The sequence below is a fragment of the Culex pipiens genome, chromosome 2 (genome assembly GCF_016801865.2).
Source record: "Culex pipiens pallens isolate TS chromosome 2, TS_CPP_V2, whole genome shotgun sequence".
In the NCBI taxonomy this organism is placed as follows: domain Eukaryota; kingdom Metazoa; phylum Arthropoda; class Insecta; order Diptera; family Culicidae; genus Culex; species Culex pipiens.
This window is the reverse complement of record NC_068938.1, coordinates 110,818,951-110,844,648: the sequence shown is the minus strand read 5'-3', so window position 1 is coordinate 110,844,648 and position 25,698 is coordinate 110,818,951. Positions and strand designations below refer to the sequence as shown.

Below are 25,698 nucleotides of genomic sequence, written 5' to 3'. Positions count from 1 at the left end.
ACGCAGAAAAATATTTTGTAGAATCAGCCTGTGCGAGGTTTGATTCAACAAAATTTTTGTTGCATATAATCAACGCCGATTTTGCGTTGAAACAAACCTTGATTTTCTTATTTCCACAAAAATCTTTTGTTGTTTTGAAAAAGTTGCTTTGACGTTTAGCGTTGATTCAACAAAAAACTTGATTTTCAAATCAACAAAACGTTTTGTTGATTCAAATATGGCTTATTTTTCTGCGTGTACATTCGAGTAGGAGAACTTTGGTGCAAGGGTACGTTTACGTTTTGCGCGATAAGTGCAAAGGTGAGTGAAAACTATTTTAATGTTTTTTTTTTATAGAAAATTGATCTTTTGGAATAAAATGTGAATAAAATAAAGTTAACAGTAGGTAAGAAATAAAAAGTTCTATCGATTGACTTTTTGATTTTTTTGCTAAGTTGCCTTTATCATTGAAAATTCTGAGATCCGGATTGAAAACACGAGAATGAGGTTAGATTGCTAATTTTGAAAATCATTCCAATTAACATTTTTCAAGCAGAGCTTTGCTTTTATGGTAGAAGTGACTTTAAAAAATATGTGTCCTCTTGAATAATCTACATTCTCAATTGATTAGTTAGGTTTTAGTTGATTAAAACATTTCCTTATTTTGAATCAGATACTAGATCAGATATAATGATCATGTTAAATCGGCCATCATAAAAATATTTTGGTTTAAATCAATTAAGCTACTTATTTCTTACCTAAAAATGGTATAAGTTGCTACTAATGTCAATTTTATGATGAAGTAAAACAATTTCAAATTCCAAACCAATTTACTCGCTGTAGGTTATAATGAAAACATCATCCCAAGTTTCAGCGCCCTCTAGTTAGGGGGAAAATTTGATGTTTGATACCAGAATAATCCAACAAAATCAGAAGTACCCCTCAAAACGGGTTCTATCCAAGGGGCTGGAAACTCTAATATTTCTTAAGAATACTGAGTATATTAACGATATTCCAGTATACTTGTTAGTATATTAACCGAAAAGCAATAAACTGTTAGTATATTAAGATACTCTCAGTATATTGGTAAGTATACTGGCGATATGTAAAGGAAATAATAAGTATACTAACATATATTTTGATATACTGGTTGACAATGCAAAATAAACAGGCACTGGCAACGTATGTTTTGCGCTTGCAACATTGCCAGTTTTGCTGGGCGTAAAGGGCGTTTGGTGTCCAGCGCGTTTGGTGTCCAGAAACATTGGCCAATCTGTTTCCCTAGACAATCTGTATTTTTGAGGGGTTCTTCTCGTTCTTCTGATTTTGAGTGTACCAGAATGATCCAACCAGATATACGCCACTTTGTCAAAACATGGTCGCTTCATACCGTTATGACGTCACTCCCTGCACCAACACATCGACCACTCCGCCCGACCTCGTGCGCTCACCCACCTTGACTTGACAGCCAGAACTTTTTCCACGATAGCCGTCGCGAAAGTGATTTTTCGAGGCCTGCTACCAAATTCGATTTTTTCCGACTGAATCGGGGCGCGTCGGGTCGCGAGTGGTGCATCAATCGGCGGAACGGGAGTGCAACTACGGCCGGAAGTGGTCCACCGTGGACGGGGAGTGAAATTCGAGCCGGAAAAGTGGATTTTATTTTCAGCCAAACCCCCCTTCAAGAGAGAAAGGAGGAAGGAAAAAAAAAGGTTCGGACAGCTTTCAGCTTTTAGCAGACGGGGCGGTGTACGCGGGCTGCGTTAGTGTGAGTGAAAGGGGGAGAGAGCGCACACGCACACAGCCAGCGGTGCGGACGCACCGGATCATCACGCGAAGGGGTGCATAAACATAAAAGTGAGTGTTGTTGTTTTTGTCGAAAAGTTGGGTGTTTGCGAAAAAAAAAAAAAAAAAGATTTGCTGTAAAAAGTTGCCTAATGAAGATACCAGATTTGGTACACGGTAAAGGAATATGAAATATTAATTTCATACACAATGTGCCCTGCTAAATTTAGTACATTTTCGTTTGTACTCCGATATTTACAAGAAGGGTTTCTATGTTTTGAGCTTATAATCATGTTATGAAACTTGCTTGGGTGGCAAATGACCGAACCAAGCGACCCTAGACCCTATGGAAACGCTTCCGCCTCACGAGCTAACCACAGAGTCGAACTGGTGATCGATTTTCGGATACGTCTTGATCGTCCCTGGATCCCTTTTCGTTAAGTTTTAAGTAAAATATAATCATGTAAAAACAGTCCTGCTTCTTTCAACGGTTAACACCTTCAGAATCTACGATTTTCTTCGATTAATGTTTCTCGGCACAGCCAACTCAACTCTTTTAAAATTGATTTAAAAAATGTAAAAAGGAGAAAGACTGGAAAAGTGTCCCTTTCATGTTTGATGGATCTTCTTCAACTATCTCGTAGTTTGTATTTCCTGCCGATTTTAAACTTCGGGCATCATCGAACTGATCGATTAAAATTTTACGGCCTTGATCCTGCACAATAATTGGTGCAATTGGTAAAGATAGACAGTGTCGGTGGTGTACTAGCGAGCGTGATAAGCGTCTCCCTGGTAAATAACCTGCCTCGGTAGATTTGCTGGTCGGTAGTTTGACTCACAATCCAAAGGTCGTAAGTTCGAATCTCGGAGTGGATGGGAGCTCAGGTGTAAAAAGAGGATAGGATTGGTTCACCGGGGAGAGCAAGTCGAGTTCAATATTCCCTCATAAATACAGGTATTAAGTGTGAAAAAACAATGAAAAATATATAAAGAAAAATTAGAAGATAGTGGGGAAATCTCGTATGTTTGGCAGGTTAAGCACTCGCTCCTAACTCCATCCAATTTGCTGATTTTTACCATTTGAACAACTTATTTGTAAAACTGTTGATATCAAGATTTTAACTATAAATATCAACTTTTAATACTTTGCCTTTAGTTATTTAGGGACAAAATTAGTAACAGTGAATTTAGTAATTCTATCAGAATCGGTGATTTTCATTCAAGTAGCATAAAAACCATTATGATTTGTCAAAATTTCCGTAGAGTCTCGATCAATCAATAGTGAAATGATATCGGACTAAGTTCGTTGATCTGTTGAACTAACGGTTGTCGGATTATGATTGTATCGACCATTGTTGCGAATCGAGGATCTACTGGAATTCTGACGATCAAATGGTCGTCTCTATTTCAATTCACGACTTGTAAAATATGAACTGTTATTAATTTTTTTTGTTTTTTTTTTTTTTTTTTTTTTTTTTTTTTTTTTTTTTTTTTTTTAAATAAGCTAGACAGGTTTTAAAAGAAACGTTCTAGATTTTTTTGGCTATTAATTAAAATGTCGGGGATTTGAGATAAGAGTAGCTTTCGGATAGGTTACTTTAAATCTTGTATTCAATTCAAGCTAGGTAGTTATCCGCAAATGAATATTTGGACTTATATGAATAATTGAACATTTTGGACTTATGAATAACATACAACTGTGCATTTATTCTAGAGTCAGATCCATACAGCGTCAGTGTTTATTTGGTCGAAGTGTACTAATTCATTGGCAGATCTGGTTCTAGTTGTAATGAACGACAAGACTACTGACGGACGTGACAGGACGAGGGCCCAGTTTAGAGGTTTCGACATCAACGATGTGCGGCTGGATCACCCTCCCAAAAAAAAAAAAAAAAAAAAAAGGCAATAAAACATTATTTTCGTAATTTTATTTGAGAAAAACAAACATAACTTCTTTTGAAATCACCAACGTCTATATCACCCTGCTGTCATTGAGGGGGACGCTTTGTTATGATTCGTTTTTCTTCGCCGAATGTACATGGCGCTTTGTTCATGTTGCTTTTTTTTCGTCACGAGGTTCATGTAGTCTTTTGTTTGACAGGTTGACAGGGCTATATAAACAGGGACTGCTGATGGCAGAGATTTTGTTTATGTTACTTTATTTAAAATCATGATTGAACAGACTTTACTGAAGTAACTTTTGCTCATTTTTGGTGGAGAGGTAGCTTATTAGGAGTACATTCAGAATATGCAATAACCCAGAAAGTGTCAAAATGTACATGATGCCTTTTGAAATGTTACCGTCGATTTATGAGCTGTAATTGAGCGTCAAAGTGCTGATATGGCAACATTAGAGGCACGATGAAGTTAGATGCACGATGAAGTTAGATGTGACATAAAAGAGACAGATGGTAGGAAGAGCAAAAAAAAGAACAGAAAATCAGGAATAAGAAATAGTCAATGCGGATGGAGCGAAAACCGGGCTCTCCCCTCAAGACATCAATATAGAAAAATACTTTAATCAACTTGAACCTAACCTGAAAATATTATTTTAATAGGTGTTTATGATTCAGTGAAACAATCTTACCAACCTTGAAAAAAAAAAACAAAAAAAAAAAAAACGTGCAGGTTTGGAAAATCTTTCTAACCATCGGTTGCTAAAGAGAGTAGTCTGTATGGGTTTGAGTTAATCACTAGCGTGCACAGGGTGGGGCAACATTGGGCAACTGCCCCACCATCCTCAGAAATTTGTTCTAAATTTGGTCAGTGGGTGTCCACAAATGACGTATTTTTCAAAACGTCCATATTATTGCCTCACCTTCCTCAAAGAGCTGGGCACGCTAGTGGAGTTAATGGAAGTAATGCCATAATTTTACGAAGGACTTGTAGTCCTTCTGTGCCAGATAGCATCGACCTGTTCGGTAATCTTCAACAGTTTCTGATGCCTTTTCCGAGATGCGTTGATATGGGGAGGACTTAAATAATCGCATTAATTCATACCAGTTATTGTGCCTTCCGAGCTACAATGCTATAAAAAGAACTTCTAGATCCTGTTATATTTCTCCACAATCAGATTGCTGAGAAGCGATTTTGTAGGAAGGACTTCTAATGGTTATCATTCGCACACATAGCCTTTTATTTATTATAATTAAGGTTATGCGCTTCATTCAACTTTTTAGCTAATGACTGCTGCTTCATTATCCATTCATTAAATAAACCATGCAACGCTGGCAACACTGCCCATTCACCGGCCATCCCTGAAGTAGCCTATACGTGCCCCGTTTGAGCAGGTTAGCTGAAGTGCACCCGTCTATGGCTAGTACTGCTGCTACTCTCTTAGAAGCACCAGAGAGAAGAGGTAAATATCGAGCCAAACATTTCATTAGGGCACAAAAGCAAAAACCGCGATTCGAGAAAATCGCTTGCAAAAAATGGACAACTTGTTTCAATTCCTATTTAAAAAAGAAGCTTGACTGATGGTATTTTTACTTATGATACGATAAAACACATCATTATCCTCAACTCTGCTTGAATGCTTCTTAATTTATGTTGATTTTACTTGGTTATTGAAGAGAGTGAAAGAAACACGTCTGTAGGGTTTGGAGTTTATTCAGGTAATGACACTAATTAACTGTTGACTTGCAGTCCTTCTTCTTCGTTAGCACCGGCCTACTCGGTTATCTCCAACACTCCTCCTCGAGGTGCTGGTGCTAATCCGCACGCTCCTGCCAGCTTGGACATCCTGACTCCTGGTAGTGGCTTCGTCAAGATGTCTGCTACCATCTCTTCAGTTGGACAGTAGATGTACTTCACCTCGTCCTTCTCCTTCACGTCCCGGATGAAGTGGTACTTCGTCGCGATGTGCTTGGTGCGGTTGCTGAACTTCTCCTTCTCCAACATCTTGAGGCAGCTCTGGTTGTCCTCGTTGACCGTCACTGCGCCGTCCTCGTCCAGATCCTCCAGCAATCGCTTCAGCCACAAAGCTTCTTGTGTCGCTTCAGCCAACGCGATGAACTCTGCTTCCGCCGTTGACAGCGCGACGCACGTCTGCTTGCGACAGCTCCAGCTGATCGTCCCACCGTTGAACAGGAATATCTGTCCGCTGTTCGACTTCCTGTCCGCGGTGCTCTCCGCCCAGTCTGCATCCGAGTATCCGATCAGTCCAGCTCGTTCATCAGTCTTGCTCACCTGCAGACGATAGTGGCTGGTCCCCTTCAGGTACCGGATGATCCGCTTGAGCTCGGTCCAGTCCGTTTGAGTCGGTGCAGCTGTCTTCCTGCTCAGTATCGAAATCGCTGCGGAAATGTCCGGTCTCGTGTTCACCGACAGGTACAGCAGCTGTCCGACCACCTTCTGGTACTCGACGTTGTCCGGCAATGGCTCTCCTTCTGTTTCTAGCTTCAGATACCCAGGGTCCAGAGGCATCTTGGAGACCTTCGCATCGCCCAGACCGTTGCTCACGACGACCTGGTTGATGTACTTCGCTTGGTTGATGAAGAAGTCACCTCGGTCATCGCGCTCGACCTCAATTCCGAGATAGTAGTGGATGTCGCCCAGTTGACTGATCTCGAAATTCTTCTCCAGTGCAGCTACCAGCTCTTGATGGAGTCCACTCGCATCGCTGGCCACGATCAAGTCGTCGACGTACACCAGTACGTAGCAGCACTTGTTCGCCTTCACCTTCTTGTACAGGCAGGGGTCCGCCTTGCACCTAGTGAATCCTTGTTTGGCGAGTACGGTGTGCAGCTTGTTGTTCCACGACCTGGCTGCTTGCTTGAGGCCGTAAAGACTTTTCTTGAGTCTGCACACTTTCCGCTCGTCGCCGTCCGCAACAAACGCTGGTGGTTGGCGCATATAGATCTCCTCCTCAAGATCGCCGTTGAGAAACGCGGTCTTGACATCATACTGCTTCACCACCATGTTCCGCTTCGCAGCTACGGCCAGGAGAGTCCGGAAAGTCGTCTGTCGCACCACGGGCGCAAATACTTCGTCGTAGTCGTACCCGTACTTCTGCGTGAAGCCCTGTGCGACCAATCGGGCCTTGTGACGAACCACTGCGCCTTCCGAGTCACGCTTCGTTTTGAAAATCCATTTGCAGCCGACGATCTTACGGTTCGGGGGTGGGTCCACCAGGTCCCACGTACCGTTCTTCATCAGTGAGTCGTACTCCTCCTGCATCGCAGCCGTCCACTGCGCAGATTGCCCACCGCCAAGCGCCTCGCCCACGGTACATGGATCGTCAGTACAGCTGCTCGCTTTGTTCAGCCGCTTCCTTGGACGTCCAGCTGCAATCAGGCCTTGTCGATCGTCTGCCGGCGCAGGTCCAGAGCCGGGGTTGTCTGAAACATTGGATCGGGGTACACCTTTGTTGCCCAAATCAAAATCTTTCAACTTGCCTGGTAACGCGCGCTCCCGACCACTTCGCCTCAACACCTGTGACATGGGTGGATTTGAAGATGTGCGTGGAGGGAGCGCCGGAGAAAGCGTCACTGTCACGTCTGCTGGATCTTCTTCGACTGTCTCGTAGCTCGATTCTCCGGACGTTTCGTCATCCGAGGTGTCCTCGAACTGATCCTCTTGATCCGACGGAATGTCCGGCTCACGACTTGGCCCGGGTTGGCACAGCTCCGGCTGCTGCCCGGTTGGCGTCGTCCTAGTACCGTCCGTACCAGGTTGTGCCGGCGATTCCAGCAAATCCAGCTTCACGTACACGGCACCTTGCTCAGTGGCCGCAACTTCTGCGTGACTCGTTTCTCCTTCGCTGATGAACCTCACGTCTCGGCTGACCGTGACCGACCGGGTCGTCTTGTTGAAGATTCGGTAACCTTTGGTGTCCTCCTCGTAACCGACTAGAACGCATTCCTCCGCCTTGGCATCCCACTTACGTCGCTTCTGTTTCGGTACATGAGCAATGACCGATGTTCCAAAGATGCGCAGATGAGACAAATCCGGCTTCTTGCCAGACCAGACTTCCTCCGGGGTCTTCGCGTGTCCCTTCGTCGGTGATCGGTTCAGCAGGTACACCGCTGTGGATGCTGCCTCTGCCCAGAACCGCTTCGGTAGGTTCGCTTCAAAGAGCATGCACCTGGAGCGCTCGACGATGGATCTGTTGACTCGCTCGGCCATCCCGTTTTGCTCGGGCGTATAGTCAACCGTCGTTTGGTGCCGAATCCCATTCGTCTTCAGATAATCCTGGAACATGCGGTTAATGTACTCCTTACCGTTGTCCGTTCGGATTGTCTTCAGTTTGCGTCCAGTTTGCCTCTCGACCAGACAGTGGTATTCCCGGAACACGGCCAGGACTTCTTCTGCTGACTTGGTCTTCAGGAGGTAGAAGTGGATGCGCCGCGACTTGTCATCAATGAAGGTGATGTAATATCGCTTGCCTCCCATCGACGTCTCCTCCATGGGTCCGCAGATGTCGGAATGGACCAATTCCAACAGCTCTTCAGCTCTTGACCCGGCCTTCCCGAACGGTAGTCTCGTCTGCTTCCCGAGGGCACATACCTTGCAATCGCTGATGCCGTCGTCGCTGAACTTGATGCCGGTTACCAAACCATTCTTGAGCTGCTTCAGTCCGTGCACGTTCAGATGACCCATCCGTTTGTGCCACAGCTCCGCTTGTCCAGATTCTCGACACACCATCGCTCGGGATTGCTTCTCAGCGTCGAATCGGAAGAGATTGTTCACCCTGGTTCCGGTTGCAAACACATCTCCATCCGGGTTCACTACTTGGCAGCCACGCTTGTCGAAGATCACCGTGTTTCCCTTCTCAACTATTTGACTTACGGAAAGCAGGTTCGTGGTTAACTCCGGAATCAGCTGCACGTTGCGGACATCGAGGGCTGGGCTACCAGGGCAACAGCTTGCTTTCAGCTTCGCGTCCCCTGTGGCCACCACCTTCATGGCACCATTGTTGGCTGCCGTCACCGTTCCGCTACCGTCTTGCAGATTCTCCAGCAGACCTCTGTCCTTCGTCAGATGCGAGGTCGCTCCAGAGTCGAAATACCACTCGTCTTCTTCAGCTGCGCCAATCGTGGACAGAACGGTGCTTAGGGCGCTCTGTCCTTTTCCTCCTAGTCGGTTCTTGCTTTGGCAATCCTTGGCGATGTGCCCGAACTTGTGGCAAGACCGACACTTCGGTCCTTTCGACTGACCTGCCGCTTGTTTGGTGGGATACCGCTTGTCCTTCGTTGCCAGGGCTACCGTGACTGGCGGTTCCTCGACCTCTTGCAGCAGTCTCGTCTTGATCACGTCCCCGTTGATCGGCAATCCGGAATTTGAGATCGCCATCACCATGGGCTTGTACTCCGGCGGCAAACCGGCGAGAAGTAGAGCTCCAACCCACTCCTCGTCGACGTTGAATCCGATCCCTCGCAGCTGCATCGACGTCGTCACGATCCGGTTGACGTAGTCGGCCATCGAGCTGCAGTTCACAAGCTTCGTGTTGATGAGCTTGCACAGCAGGCCAATCTTCCGCTCCGGTCCGAGATCTCCGAACGTCTCTTCCAGCTTCATCCACGCCTCGCGCGCCGTTTTCGCCTCCTGGATGTGGACGAAATTCTCCGGATCGACCAGCATCGCGATCTTCGCTCGCGTTTTCCGGTCCAGCTTGGCGTTCACTGCTGGCAACGTTCCGTCGGCGTTCGGGGTTGGCTGCACGACTTCCCACAGTTCTTCGTGTTCCAGGTACATCTGGACCGCGAACTTCCAGGTTGACCAGTTTTCGCGTCCAATCAGCCGTTGAATCGGGGGTAACCCGGCTAGACTTGAACTGGAGCCTGGGGGATTCGTCTGCACGCCGTCGCCGCTTCCGGAAACGTTCGGTAGAACCATCTTGACCAGCAAAACTTCTTGAAACTTCTTGAGAAATTTTTAACTTCTAGAATCTTCCAAACTTCCTACTCTGGGCCCATAACCACTTGGTTATTGAAGAGAGTGAAAGAAACACGTCTGTAGGGTTTGGAGTTTATTCAGGTAATGACACTAATTAACTGTTGACTTGCAGTCCTTCTTCTTCGTTAGCACCGGCCTACTCGGTTATCTCCAACAATTTTCGCAATAAAACTCATAATTTAAAAAAATCTCGTTATTAGGCCCTTTTAACTTTCCAACTGTTGTTCATAATGGGCCCTTTCTAGATGCAATTTCGAAGAGAATTGAAAGGGCACTAAAGCACTGTCATCCGATTGTTGTTTTGAATGATGTTTATGGGACCTTTTGTTCAGTTAGAAATAATGAGGAATTCAGCGAACATTATGTTAATTGGTGAAGTTTTGTGATCGAATGGTGAGAATAAGGCATGTGAAACATAAAAAATCTTCAAAGGTGTACTGAACAGCATCCGCGGGACCGTATTAAATATTGTGTTTCGAAGAAGTTTTTTTCTGCAGAAATCTTTGGTGAAACGTAAACCAAACGTTGTTTTGAAGTGAATTAGTGTTAAGAATGTATGAAAACTTCACTTTATAACATAGAAAGTTCCTCAACTACGAAAAACTAACGAAAAAGAAAAGGGCACAATTGAATTTTTTTTCTGGTTCGGAGTGAACATTGTTATGGGCCCTTTTGAGTTTTTGATTTTTTCAATAGAAAATTGTTTGTTATCAATCTGATTCTTGGAGGGCATGTAGGGAGTGTACTAATGAATGGAATAGTGGAATAATCCCGTTTTGGTTTTGTGCCCTAATGAAATGTTTAGCTCGATATATTGTCCTGCCGGGGTTGGCGGCGTTGCACTTTAACGCGCCCCCGTGTCTGTGTTCTTCATGGTATGTGTGTGAGCGGCGGGAGCCTAGTTTGCTGTTTATTTGCTGTGTAAAACTTGGGGTGGATATTTTTCGTCCTTTTACTGTGTTACTGAGCGGCCTGAGCTGTTGTGATGATTTTTTTTTCTTTCGTCTTCCTCTTTTTGCTAATTCGTGGAAGAGGTTGTTGTCACCAGTATTGATCCCTTGAGTAGTTCTTCAAGTGTGGGTTCGTAGGAAAAGGGTTGGGAGTAATGATTGTTTTAGATTGGGGCTTGTAAAACAAGTAGTTGGAGATATCAGGAGGTGGTCTCGTTTAATGTGCTCAAGAATGGAACACATCATTATCACAAGTGAGCTTCATTTTGTTATTGTTTTGTCACGTTCAAGCTGTTTCGGCTACGAATGTGGTACTTCTCTTGACCTTTCTACGTTTATTTGGACAGTCTAGTCTGCACACATGATGTCATTACAACTCATTCCGGACTTGAGCTTATTTGATTCAATCCCTTTAATTATTGTTTTTATGTTTTTTTTTTTCAGACCATTACGAAACAACGCATCACAACTAGAACAATGTTGAAACAATGATCGTACGCAGCAGATCGCGACCGAATCGTAGAATGAGCCGGATTCCTTCGGTCTTGGAGAAGTAGCTAGAACGTAGATGTAAAACTGCAAACACTGATCAATTTTGATAACCAGACACAGAATCTTAGTCATTAGCTTGTAAGTGAATAGTTGGATCTGAAGAGAAAGTGGTTTTCTACGAACAAAGCTCTGTCATAACATTAAAAATCTCGAAATGGCAGGCAGCATCAAGCAAGGTGAGTGTTTTGTAGATGTTTCTACTCTGCTCACATGACTTACTCTTTGTTATTTTTTCCACAGAGGATGTGTGCTACGTGGTAGCCAAGTACGATTACGCCGCACAAGGTGCTCAGGAGTTGGATCTTAGGAAAAACGAACGCTATCTACTGCTGGACGACAGCAAACACTGGTGGCGCGTCCAGAACTCCCACAACCAGTCGGGATACGTCCCGAGCAATTACGTTAAGAAGGAGAAGAAGTCGGTTTCGCTGTTCGACAGCTTCAAGAAGAAAGTGAAGAAGGGTTCCTCTGGCAGCAAAACTCTTCCAAACTGTTCCCCCTCGCGGCAGGTGGACAGCCCGACCATGAGCAGGCGACTGCCGCCGGATCCTTCCGAAGCCGTTGGTAAGATTTCCTGACCTCTCCGGCGCAAGTTCTTGACGAATATCTAACGATCTTTCTTCCTTCCAGCTTCCACACCCATAGGAACTGCCATAGTAAAGTATAACTACCAAGCGCAACAGCAGGACGAGCTCTCGCTGATCAAAGGAACGCGAATACTGATCCTGGAAAAGTCCAACGACGGCTGGTGGCGTGGCCAGAGCGGCTCCGCGACCGGCTGGTTCCCCAGCAACTACACCACGGAGGAAACCGAAGACGACACGGTCCACACGTACGCCATGGCGGAAAACGTGCTGGACATTGTGGTCGCGCTGTACTCTTTCAACTCAAACAACGACACGGAGCTGTCCTTCGAGAAGGGCGATCGCCTGGAGATCCTGGATCGACCCGTCACAGATCCCGAGTGGTAAGTGTCCCCTCCCGTACAACCAGCAAATCCCCGCTCAACCCACCTTAACCCCCTTGCAGGTACAAGGCCCGGAACAACAACGGCCAGATCGGCCTGGTGCCGCGCAACTATCTCCAGGAGCTGTCCGAGTATCTGGCCCAGCCGTACCGCAGCAACAACGGCAGCGGGCCCGACTCGCTCGACCGGCGGCCGAACGACCCGTCCCAGGCCACCAATAACAACAACTCGAGCTCGGCCAACAGCAACAACAACAACTCCCAGCAGCTGGACCGGCCGCCGCTTACCGGCAAGAGCTGGTATTACGGTGCCATCACGCGGAGTCAGTGCGACACGGTGCTGAACACGCACGGCCACGACGGCGACTATCTGATCCGGGATAGTGAAACAAATGTGAGTTTTGGTTCTTTTCTTTTTTTTTGCGGCAATGAACGACGTAGGACTACGGCGCAGATATGGGCACGAAAAGGATATCGATTGAAAACTCGGAACATGGAACTGCAGATTGCTACGATTTGATGGGTACGATTATGTAATGGAAGACGACGAAGAGCTGATCATAATAGACAACGTTTAGGGGAGTCGGAGGTGTAATGGGACGACAATCCAACATAAAGTTCATCCTATTGCAAACACTCAACTGAAGTAGTTCGGTCTCTAGGCGAGAACGATCAGCTACCTAAAAACACCGATTATCTGATTGGAGGTCTGCTGATGTCGAGTCGTCCGACGAAGCTGGATTGGCAAGAGGCAAACGAGTGCTACGCTACTTGCTAGGGACGAGCGACCACAAACTGCATCTACCGGTGCAGGACTGGAGATGTACGTGGATGCGGACTTGGCAGGCGTCCATCGGGACCGGAAATCCAACTCTGATTATCTGGTGCGTTATGGCGGCGGACTCGTCAGCTGGGGCTCTCGGAAGCAGAGCTGCGTAGCGCTGTCATCAAAGGAAGCTGAACTGCTGGACAAGTTCGGGATCAAGATCAACCGAGCTGTGCCGATCTAAAAGGACAATCAAAGCTGCATCAAGCTCGTGTACGGCAACATTATCGAGAAGCGGGCGAAGCACATCGAAATCAGATACTTCTACGTTCGTGACATGAAGGAGATGAAGATGATTGATCTGCAGTACTGTCCGAGTGGGAGATGTTGGCAGACATTCTTACGAAGCCGTTGCAGAACTTGCGGAGTTCATCCTATTGCAAACACTCAACTGAAGTAGTAGCCTACACGTATCAGGACGCTAAGGACTTGCTCATAGGCAAAAACCTTGTGTTGTATAGTGAGACTCCCTATCCTAAGCGAGATTGAAGGAGCCGTTAAGCGTACGAAGTCTGTAAAAGTGCTAGGGATAGATCAGATCTCCACAGAAACGCTCAAATATGCCACCTGGTTCGCAGCTCGGATGTTGCATCGATTGTTCAGCAAAATCTGGAACACTGCATGCAGGAAAATTTGTTGAAGGTACAAGAGGGATCGCACCAACAACTGGCTTGGCATCATGCTACTGTGCATAACTTTGAAAGTTCTCTGCAAGGTTGTCTTGTCAGTGCGTAGATCGCATACCGCGGTTTTCATTGGCAACGACATCGGCTTTGCTAATAACAGTGTGCTGTTCTCGCAAAGAGAAAACGACACGCAGAACAAGCTGATGAAGAAGTTGAGAAGGTCGCCAAGATACTTTCCAGTATCTTGGTAGTCAGATTGCACCTGGTGGTGGTACCAAGCTTGACATATCCACGCGGATCAAGAAAGTCAAAGGTGCCTTTGCAGGTCTTCGTGGCGTGGCCTTGTGGCCATCAAACCAATTCAGCTTGCGTACTAAACTACGGATCTTCATCTCGAACATCAAATCGGTGTTGCTCTTGGCCACACGCGTAAGCCTCCACCAAGAAATCAGTGCTGTTGATTACGAGGAAACATAGTTCTGCCGACTACAAAACCTGTCAGTAATCCAGACTAGTAATTGTTCATAGTTTGGATAACCGGAAACACTGAAACCTGATCCAGTGCAATGCTATCCTTCGTAGTCCTACGTCTGAAACACGTTTCGAGCTCGTTATTTGAATGTTTCGTTTCCCTTGTCCCTTTTTAGCTCGGTGACTACTCCGTATCGCTGAAAGCGCCCGGCCGCAACAAGCACTTCCGCGTCCACGTCGAAGGTAACATGTACTGCATCGGACAGCGAAAGTTCCACACGCTGGACCAGCTGGTGGACCACTACCAAAGAGCACCCATCTACACCAACAAGCAGGGCGAGAAGCTGTACCTTGTGCGGCCCCTGCCGAAGGCCAACGGAACCTAAGCTTGTTGCTGTTGGGTAAGCGTGTGCGTTTTTTTAAATCATTTTTATTTATAACGCAAAAAAGGCAACATACACTCACGAGCGGGGGCGTATGTAACATTAAGCTAGACAAAAGAAAAAGACTAATTAAGGCAGAACAATTTTTTGAACCACCCTCGAAATACTGTTGCAAGCTAAATGTCCCTTGTTTGATATATTTATTTATTCATCAATCGACCGAAGGACGACACGCGACAGCGATTGTCCAGAGTTACATATTTTCTGTTTTCTAAGCTAAACAAAAGAGAAATTTTAATTGTTTTATCCGATGGTGTTCTAATGGGAAAGACAGCTCTATTCGAACACCATGATTGTGTGAGAGAGCGCTCTTTATAATAAATCGTGAGAAAATATTCATCCTACTCAGCAAGGCAACCTATTACATACATCTATTCCTCACAACAAAAAACAAAACATGTATCGCAAATAGAAAAAAAAATCCCAATCATGCTTTTCTTAAAAAGGCATAAAAATATATCAAATATATTAAACTCCCGCTTTGAAATAGAGGAAAAAGAAGCACTTACACAGATTACATAACATAAAAAACAACTCAAAATACAATGGTGCAGCTTCTAGGCGTTCAAAATAGTACATGAATGGTTATAACAAAAGAATAAAAAAAATAGCAAAGCAGAGCGCAGTGTAACTGTAGTAATATGGTATGTGGTGGATACAAAGCAAATCTCGTAATCCGGCCAGCGATTTTAGCAAAATGAAACAGTTTTAAATTGCATGCTTGATATTAATGCAATTCTCTTATTTTGAAACAGTAAAACTGCAGTGCGAGTGCAGTTTAAAGCAAATGTAACCAAATGTCATACATTTTCTTCCTACGTACAAACTTACTAGAAACCTATTGGTGTCGGTTTTGTTCGAGTTTCGCCCTTTGTTTCAGCGTAACACATTGATATTTACCACCGACTAACTATATTGCATTCACAACTGCATCAAACTCATTTGAAAACGCAGAAATTTTATGTGTTTGCAGTGTAATTTTGTTGTGATCTACTTGGTTGCGTCTAAAAGCTATTAAAAACTGATAGCTAGTGCAATTTTTAATTTATGTTTTAATTGGCATGCTAAATTTTCTTAAAAGAGACGTTAAATATTCTCTCTCCATTGCAAGTTTAGTAATCGATGAAATTATCACCAACATTGACAAGGAAAACCATACTATTAATGATATAATTGTATCGTCCATCGGCGATTCGATAATTTTTATTAATTTTTGATAATGATTAACATAAATATTTGTGAAGAATTGATTCAATGAAAATCCTTCCAACTTTAAAAACTTTTACTAAATTGATTTTTTTTGCATAAAATTCTACGATAAAATAATTCAATTTAGAAAAAAAAAACCCTTTAAAGTTTCACATAAGCGTGTAAGACAAACAAACAATTTATCTTAATAATACTTACTTTTCCTGTCATTCTAAAGCGACTTATCTTCACCAGGAATAACAGTGCTGAAAAGTTCATTGTAGCACTCATTTGAGTACTGAGAAGCTCAAGTTTCCAGCAATTGGGTACTAAAGCCCTGTGTCAATTTTTATGTACAACGGTAAAAACACGATTAAAAACTATTTCTGATCACTTTTTTTCATTTTAATGCAAAAATTTTTTTTGACAGGACAACATTTTTTCGATGGATCAACTATGGTCCCCTTGGAACGAGCTGTCAAGTAGAAACTTTTGTGCCAAGAAGGACCGCGAGGTTAATTTTTCAAAATTGATTTAAAAATCCATTTTAAACTCTTTGTGGTCTTTATCGCTGTAAACAATAATATCAGCAATATAAGCTTCATTTTAGGACCCAATTGTATCGAAAAGACTTTTCGGCAATGTTTTTTTTCAATTGGCAGGACGCCGAACTAAAGCGAAAAAAAAACAAACGTTTCATCACAGAGTAACACAGAGAGAACACTGGCATTTAATTTTTGGTCCCACTTCGCGGTATATCGCAGGTACATCCCAGGCCTGCTACCAGTAAACTTTATGGAGCCAAATTTAATTACTTTTATTCGTGTTGTTATCTATCTGGATTAGGTCGTGATTTAACTGAAAAATGTTATTCAAATGCAAAGCTCGATTTTTCAGCACTTTTCTTTATCTATCCAACGAGGCTTTGTCAAACCCGTGCTGAAAAAAAATGAATGCTACAAAAAAAAATTTGGCAAATTTGAAATATTTGAGAATGTTTGCAAATTAAATACATTTTTTTGAAAATACAGTACTCTTGAAAACACATATTTGGAGAAAAACAAAGAATTTGTTTACCAAGGCATTGATTTTAAAAGGTGATGTGACAGCTTACTTCGACGATTCACAGGTTTAAAGTCATGGTTTTTTTTTTTTTTTTGTTTGATACAATCTAAGCAAAATTTATTCCGAAATAATCGAAACAAAGTTGGACTTCGCTTGACACATTTTGCATTTTTTAAAGATGAATTTAAAAAAGTTTCATTAGAAAATAACAGTATTTTGTTTTGTACAAATTCTAAATTCTTTTTGATAAACTTTCTCTATTTCTATCCCTTTTCCCTTGCAATTTTAGTAAGTTTTTTTTCTTATCTTTTTCTTACTTTCGGTAACCCTTTAACTACAAGCAACAATTGTTCGAAAATGGATTATGATGTAACACACAGCTGAAAGGAACTCCAAAACTCTGTAATGAACCTCAAAAGAACTTATTGTATCTTGATTATTCACCAATAAAACCGAATTGAATTGAATTTTTGATAAACTCAATAAGGAGTGAGTTTCTTTACGTTTGAGTTTGACACTTACTGAGAGAATTTTTCAAAGACTCTTCGCTCTCATGAAGAACATATCGGTAAAAAAAACTCATATTTCAAAATTCTGGATGATCAGGCAGATCTTTGAGTTCATTACTACACTTGCAGGTGAAACGTCACAAGTCGATGAGTAACCTGTCATTTTCGTAGAAGAACAATGTTTGTAAACAAAACGATGTTCTTCTGGAAGTTCGGAAAATATTTTCTTTGCCGTTTTTCACCTAGTCTCAGTTTCATGAACAAAGTTTAAATTTTGAGATAATTTTATCTCTGCTCTAGCAACAATATGACTCACTCAAAGTTATTAAAATTGGAGAGGGTTTCGTTTGAATTCAAACGTTCTAATAAGCTTGTCATAAGGTTTTTTGTAAACTATCACCGATGATTTTATCGGTGATCGATAACAATGGAGCTAATATTATCGATATTACTACAAGCTTATCTTCTTCTCTTCTCTTTTGTTCGAATGCAAAACATTAATTCTAGAGATTTTTTGAAAAGGTCCTATGTATAAGCTATATTTATAGTACATCTCAAATAAATTTCTAGAATTTCCCTTTACCAGCGGAGAAATAACCAATATTTTCGGCCCATCAGCAAACGTCAAACCAGTTCAAGCTTGCTGTCGGTTCTTTTTTTCCGGATCTCTTCCGGAAAAGATTCGACCACAAAAGAACACAGTTTTTTCCATGTGAAAGTTAGTTTGTGGGAAACCAGTTTGGAAACAGTAAAAAAAACTCTGTTTTGACACGTTTGCAAACAAAGTTTCCCGCAATAGAATACCACCTTGAGTAGCAGTCTGTGCGAGAGAAGATACTTAGGAGTATGCAAATGCGACTTTGCCGGAGAGAGTATTTTATGATTATCTCTTTTTGCAAAAAAAATCCTCAACGATGAAAAAAGGTATATGTGAAAAAAAAAAATCGACAGCACAAAACGGAAACGGAGTTTTCCAGCAACAGAATAACAACAACAATTAATCGGCCCTAGACTGGTGAAACGACACAAACAAAAAAACATTGGATCGAAATTATTGCAAAACAAATACAATAAGTGGAACTAGAGAATGCACGTAGTCGTAGAGCGTGGAAAAATCAATTCCAATACATGAAAGCGAAATGAATTGTGTACTTTATTGGTAGATCCAAAATACAGGGAAGCAAACGTGCGTGGGCGAGATGGGTTTGCTTTTGTTCCGTGAACGCCTTCTTTTGTATGCGGAGTGGAATCTAATTCAATTGTAGCGAGCATGAGTAAATGGAGTTACAATAAGACTGATTCAAGTCCATCTTTTTTTCCTCAGTTTGGACTTGAATCAACGAACGACACGAGCGTCTTTTCGTATGCATGGAACAACATCTTTGCGTTTAAATAGTTCTAATGATGGTATTAAACAGTGCATTTTTGCGAAACCGTTTTTGATAATTACTTTTTTGAAAATCATCTTATTCCGAACGTCATCATCGTGTCATGTGAATCGTTTAAAACAAAATCTTTAAAACCACACTCCTGTACAGAACCTACCTGCTACCGTGGTTTACTCCAATATCTATGTTTGCATTGCCCGCAGGTGGTGCACACATTCTTTAACGACATTAAAAAACTCAAAACCACAAACACACACACATTTTATTATCCACATTCTTATTGTGAAGTACTAAAGAAACTAATCATTGTATGATGGTTGACCTAACGAGCCGTATAAAACAAATACTGTATGAATTGTTAGGAAAGTGAGTGAACCTATACCAAATCGTAAAATTAGCATGTAAAAAGTCAAATCAGAAAAGAGCGACTGTAACTAAGTAAAATATCAATTAAAAAAGAACATACTCTCACGTAAAATTGAATACACAAAAAAGCAAAATACAACAAAAAAAACATCCACGTAATCATACCATAGGCTGGACGAACACTAGCTCATCATTCCGTGTTCATGAAAAAAAAAAATCCAACATAAAAGTATGTAACATGCAAGACAAAAACACTCCGAACAAGATGCATTCGTTATACACAGAGTCAATCCCGGCAAAAGAAAGGTTGGGGTAATCAAAACGCATGAATATATAGAAATTAGCGATATGCTCTGAAATGAAAAAAAAAAGAATGAAAGAACGCAACTTATCTCCAAAATAACATAAAACTATTCAGTCAAACGAGACGCGTACGATCGATATTCGGTTGTAGCTATTCCGTGTGACAGAAAATTAAACCAGAAAAAGGCAGCAAACAAGAACGAAGTCGAACCGGAAAGATTGCAAAGTAGGGGGAATTTTTGTAGGTGGGGCACGTAGTGAAAAAAAGAAAAGAAAATGGAAAACATTTTTCTTCCTTTTCCTGTCTCTTTGAAGAAAGTGCAAGAAAGAAGAAGAAAGAGGAGACAAAATGGATGAAATTATAAAAAAAGGAGAAAAAGAGAGCGCGAGAGCTTCTAATCAAGTAATAAATTAAACATAGACCTATGACGGATAAAGCGATTTGTGAATTAAAACAAAAATTAAAAGTATAGCTTTTATGCGTTTTTATTGGAAAACCCGGGCGGTAGTGTTGATACAGAGTCTAAAATGTACCGAAAGCCTTCAATATCACAAAGAGTTTGGTCTTGGTCTTTTTTGTCGCCGGGTACCGTTTGGAAAAAGCAAATGCGATAGAATAAGTCCTTCTCATAGCATCGTCACTTGAAAGGCACGTCGGTGGAAGAGTGAGAATTACTCCACCCTAGCGTTATGTTTTTCGTCATTTCGTTCACACATACTTAGATTCTTTACCGAATTTGGTAAAGTTTACTAAATTTTCAACTGCTGAACACTTCGGTTTACCGAAAATTATCGAATTTGGTAAAAACCACTAGCGTGCCCAGCTCTTTGAGGAAGGTGGGGCAATAATATGGACGTTTTGAAAAATACGTCATTTGTGGACACCCCCTGACCAAAACTAGAACAAATTTCTGAGGATGGTGGGGCAGTTGCCCCATGTTGCCCCACCCTGGGCACGCTAGTGGTAAAAACCTACCGAAATTTTGTAAAGAAATTCATTAGGCCGATGCAAATATTTAAAAAAGTTTTTGTCCCTCGGCCCTGGCCGAGGTCAAGGGGGGGGCAAAAAAATAAAAAAATATAAAAATTTAAATAACAAGCCATAGTCTTCACATTTAAATGAAAAAAGTGTTTTAAAATGCATTTTACCCTAGTTCAGTTGTTTTGCAATCTTTAGTTTTCAAAAAATCTAAGATCTGACAAAAACAAAAATTGTATCGAAAAAAAAGATTTTGCATCGAAAATTTTCAAAAAATCTTAAGATTTTTTAATAAACCCAAACATGCTAAAAATGATTTTAAACGCAGGAGAATGTATTTTAATTTGATTTCAGCTGGTTGCACTTGAATTTTCATTGAAATTTTGAAGTTTATTGTAAAAATATTTTTTTTGCCCCCTGATTTTTCGGGCCAATTTTGAAGGGGGGGGTGACAAAAACTTTTAAAAATATTTGTACCAGCCTTATTGTTTATCGTACAACTGAAATTCGTTAAAATTTTGTTCATTTTGACAGATGGTTTACCGATTTTCCAACTACTGAATTCGGTAAAAAAAAATCTAAGTGCGTAATACGTTTTCTCCTTAATGGGTAATTGGGTCCTAAAATAAAGCTTAGATTGCTGATATTATTGTTTACAGCGATAAAGCTTATTTTTCTGAGTACAATGACCCTTTGTACGACCACAAAGAGTTTAAAATGGATTTTTAAATCAATTTTGAAAAATTAACCTCGCGGTCCTTCTTGACAGAAAAGCTCCTACATGACAGATCGTTCCAAGGGGACCATAGTTAATCCATCGAAAAAATGTTGTCTTGTCAAAAAAAAAAATGCATTAAAATGAAAAAAAAAAGTGATCAGAAATGGTTTTTAATCGTGTTTTTTACCGTTGTACATAAAAATTGACATAGGACTTTAGTACCCAATTCTCCGCCAACTCACACAGCAGTTGCCCGACCCCTCTTCGAATTGCGTGAAACTTTGTCCTAAGGGGTAACTTTTGTCCCTGATCACGAATCCGAGGTCCGTTTTTTGATATCTCGTGACGGAGGGGCGGTACGACCCCTTCAATTTTTGAACATGCGAAAATGAGATAGAAATTTGGTGTCAAAGGGACTTTTATGTAAAATTAGACGCCCGATTTCATGATGTACTCAGAATTCCGAAAAAACGTATTTTTCATCGAAAAACACTAAAAAAGTTTTAAAAACTCTGCCATTTTCCGTTACTCAACTGTAAATGACACATTCTCCGGCAATGTACACCTTAGGATGAAATTTTGAAAAGCGTGTATGAGCTATTTGGATATTTTTCCTCGATTCTAGACTACTTGAAGCTTCAAAAATCATGGTGTTCATTAATTGATCATTTGAATATCATTTTGTACAAGTTCGTTAAGTGATGCATCAATTCGTTTAAATCATCGTTTCAAAACATTTTTCTAAAATCTCCTGGCTTTCAGCGAAATAAAATCCAAAAATTATTCTTTTGATTGCATTTTGTAGGTTTTTAGTTGTACTAAACGGAAATGTCATGGGTTTGCAGTTTATCTTAAGTTAAGTATTTTTTCAAACTAGTGTAAGTTTACCATTTTATTGCGTTGCAACGTCACGAAAAAGGGACATTTGTTTATGTCAACAAAAAACTAAACATTCAATCATTTTGATATTTCGGATGCTCTTTGTACTTGGAAAGAGCTTTCAAATGCAACCTAGAGCGACTTAATTGGTTGTCTAGATCCAAAGTTACAACGGTTTTAAGTTTGCGTTGCAACGTCACGAAATTTTAAATCACATTGGTCACATGGCAAAAAAGGTGTATGCGTAGTTGGTTGTTGAAGATAAAAGGGTACTAATTATTTTATATTTTTTATATAATTTTTCCGAGCATATTTATAGAAGAATTGTACATGGGTCTTTCACAAATTCCGTCACTTAAGTTTGTATGCAACTCGAAAAAAAATAATTATGAAACTTGTTGAACAAATCAAAATAGACCGATGTTCACAAGGGGGAAAAATTCTAAAACTTTCAAAAAAGTAATCACGTGGTTACTGGATGGCCCCTTTATGATAAACTGATTTACGTGAGGGTTCATTCTAATACAACGCAAAGATTTTTTTTATCCCACACCCTTATGTAAGTCAAATTACAGTGAATTTCATTTTAAAAACACTAAAAAACACGTGATTCGATTGTTTTTTTTTTGCAAACTTTTGTCACTCTGTTGATGGACGAATCCTTACTTAAATAAGTTGTATGCAACGTTTCGTTGTCCGCAATTAAAAATGTTATGTTGCGCAGGCAAACAGTTTTATTATTTCCTCAAATTTAATTTAAAAAGCACAAAAATCAACAAAATAAGTTACGTTGTTTGCAGATCACCCCTTAGGGGCCATGAACAAACGATATGGGCACTTTATTTATAAATTTCAGATCTCCTGAAAACTTGAAGCTCCATACCTCCCTTCTAAAACTTCCACGTGTTCTGTAAATTGCCCAAAACCATTAAAATATTAAGGGAGCGTTCTTGCATTACGTAACAAAACATTTATATTTTTAGACCCCCTCCACCCTAATACATTTCCGTTACACTTTTTGTTGTATAAATCCTCGAAACCTCCCCCTTGATATTACACCGTTACGTAATGTATGGACGTCCCGTTACATGGATAGAGGACGGGAGAGGGGGGGGGAGAGGTTTGTCCTTAGTGATAATGGAATAATACAAAAAAATATTTTGAAAACGCTTTGGAGGGGGAGGCGGGGGGCGGGGGTCTAAAATGGGCGGGCCAATCAATTTACATGTCCTTGTACTGTCTATTAATGTCTTATAATCAAATCTTAACCTACAGTTGTTCAGCCTAACAAAAACTATGATTTATTTTGAAAATAAAATTTCGTGACGTTGCAACGCAACGAAAAACCCTGTTTTTAAAAACAGAGCGTTGCAACGTCACGAAATGTAAGTGGTCTTTAAAAATCGAGGTTTAATTTTTTCGAAAAACGAATGATTGTATTCGATTTGGGAGCGGCCGTGGCTGACTTGTTACGGTGTTCGCTTTGTAAGCGAATGGTCCTGGGTTCGATACCCATCTGCTCCCAACGAGAAAGTATAGGAAATATGAATCTTGAAACTCTGAACATGAACGAAAAATCAAAGTCGCCTGAGTCGGGGTTCGATCCCCCATCCTTTGGATCGGTGAGCAAAAATGCTAACCACTTGGCCATCGCGACTTGGTGAGCTGAAACTGGAATTAGGGATACTGTTACTATCAACTATATACGCGCTGGGTCCTTGTCCATTTGACAAGGGTTCGGAAGTTCTAAATAACGTTTGAACCCGATTGGTGCAAACGTTCTTCAGGGCGGGGCTTGTCGATAAAGCTGAAGTACCGTAAAACGGGGTGACTTTGATAGCCGGGGTGACTTTGATAGGTTTGCGATTTTTCCGCAAAATGAAGAGTACAATTAAAATACGTAAGGAATGGTTTAGAAACATACTGACCGTGGTAGAGAAGTGTTCAAAGTACCTCAAGAAGAACTTTTCATAAAATTTTGACAAGTTTAAATAGTTAGTTAACTATAGTTAAGAAAATGTTGATGAAAGTCATTATTTTAAACTTCTCAAAGTGTCATGATATTCTCAATGAACATGATTTTTAATCGGAAAACGGATTGCATTTTCAGATTATTAGGACAATTTTCCACTAGGAGAAGGTTAACAAAGTTTGTAAATAATAAATAATATGTGTTTTTGAAACACAATTAAAAAAAAAACTCCAAATTTATAGGCAATTTCAGTTGAACAAATTTCATGTAAAATGTGAAAACTTGTGATTCGTGCTTCGAATTCAGTTTAAAATGCAATATAAATCGGTAATTTTATAAACAAAAATAGTTTTAACAAGTTTCAGGCAAAATTCCGACTTTTTGACAATTTTACCTAAAATGTATATGTATTTTGCTAAAAAGCTTAAACACTTAGTTAACTAAATATAAACTTTGATTTTTTTTTCTTAAAAACTGTATCAGCTACTTCAGTGATTGTACATTTAGCATACAAATAAAGTTTGAACATCTTAAATATGATTTTAACAAGAAAAACTATGACTGTCAAAGTCACCCCGGAATTGAAACTAAGAATTTTTAACGTAACTATTTTTCTAAATATTATTGAAAAAACTTTTTTTCCGAAATAGTGCATGGACTTTGTGTGGCCTACCCCTGTACATGTTATAAAAATAATAATCTTGAGAAAAACCTTAACTGTTGGAAAATATTCTACAAACAAATTGAAATCCTATCAAAGTCACCCCGGTTTACGGTACCTCGCGCTCGGCTAGCCAGCGTAGAAATGGGTCACCGAAGCTCGGCAGAGCTAACACCTTCCAAATGCCTATGCGAGTTATTTGCATGTATAGAATGTAGATCTAAAAATACATGGAAACAACTCAATTTGTAAGAAGCGGCCGCGTGGCCCCGTTTGGTTGGTTGCACACACACACAAACACACAACTAATGATTGCATTCGATTTGTTGGCCAATTTTACACTGAAAATGGAAGAAGAACTCCATATTTGCCGTTTAACAGAGCAGAGTTAATGGGGAAACATGAATTGGGTCAGGGTTGAGAAAAAGTCACGCGTTGCAACGTCACGCTACATATTCCCCTCTCAAAAATAGAATATTCGCTTAAAATAATGTTTCAACATTGTTTCTTATAGGAAATTTAATGTACTTTCCGAATCTGTAATAACATATGTAATGTAATTTTTGAGTTACAGCCGAAATACTGAAAAAAGAAAAGTCAAAGCGTTGCAACGTCACGGCGGAATGTGTCAATTTTTTTTTGGAACATGTCATTTTAAGGGAAATTTAATGTACTTTTCGAATCTACTTTGACCCAGAAGGGTCATTTTTTCATTTAGAACAAAAATTTTCTTTTTAAAATTTCGTGTTTTTTTCTAACTTTGCAGGGTTATTTTTTACAGTGTAATAATGTTCTACAAAGTTGTAGAGCATACAATTACAAAAAAAAAAATGATATATATACATAAGGAGTTTTCTTATAAAAATCACGAGTTATCGCGATTTTACGAAAAAAAGTTTTGAAAAAGTTGGTCGCCGTTGATTATGCCCGTTCATGTTCACCCGCGACAGACACGGACGACGAAACAAAGAGAAACGCAAAAAAGATTTTTTTCAAAACGTTTTGCCTTCCTCACCTTACTGAGGAAAGGCTATAAAATCACTCGAAAACTGAAGTTCTCAATTAGACCTCCTAGACCCACCTTCATGTATACCTATCGACTCAGAATCGAATTCTGAGCAAATGTCTGTGTGTGTGTGTGTGTGTGTGTGTGTGTGTTTTTTTTTTTTTTTTTTT

The 25,698-nt window shown here is 40.8% G+C and overlaps 1 protein-coding gene across 4 annotated transcripts; it reads left to right on the top strand.

Moving 5' to 3' along the window:
- Positions 1 to 1,447: 1,447 nt before the first annotated feature.
- Positions 1,448 to 19,239, top strand: LOC120431282 (cytoplasmic protein NCK1). Of its 4 annotated transcripts, none has more exons than XM_039596421.2 (6): positions 1,448 to 1,836; positions 11,055 to 11,338; positions 11,403 to 11,726; positions 11,793 to 12,129; positions 12,192 to 12,522; positions 14,228 to 19,239. In XM_039596421.2, the coding sequence occupies exons 2-6, from the start codon at positions 11,317 to 11,319 to the stop codon at positions 14,435 to 14,437; spliced, it is 1,224 nt and encodes a 407-aa protein (XP_039452355.1). In that variant the 5' UTR covers positions 1,448 to 1,836; positions 11,055 to 11,316; the 3' UTR covers positions 14,438 to 19,239. The 4 variants fall into 4 exon arrangements, with proteins under 4 accessions (XP_039452355.1, XP_039452356.1, XP_039452358.1 ...); XM_039596422.2 differs by having other exon boundaries at positions 1,448 to 1,941; XM_039596424.2 differs by lacking the exon at positions 1,448 to 1,836 and adding an exon at positions 10,643 to 10,864.
- Positions 19,240 to 25,698: the final 6,459 nt, after the last annotated feature.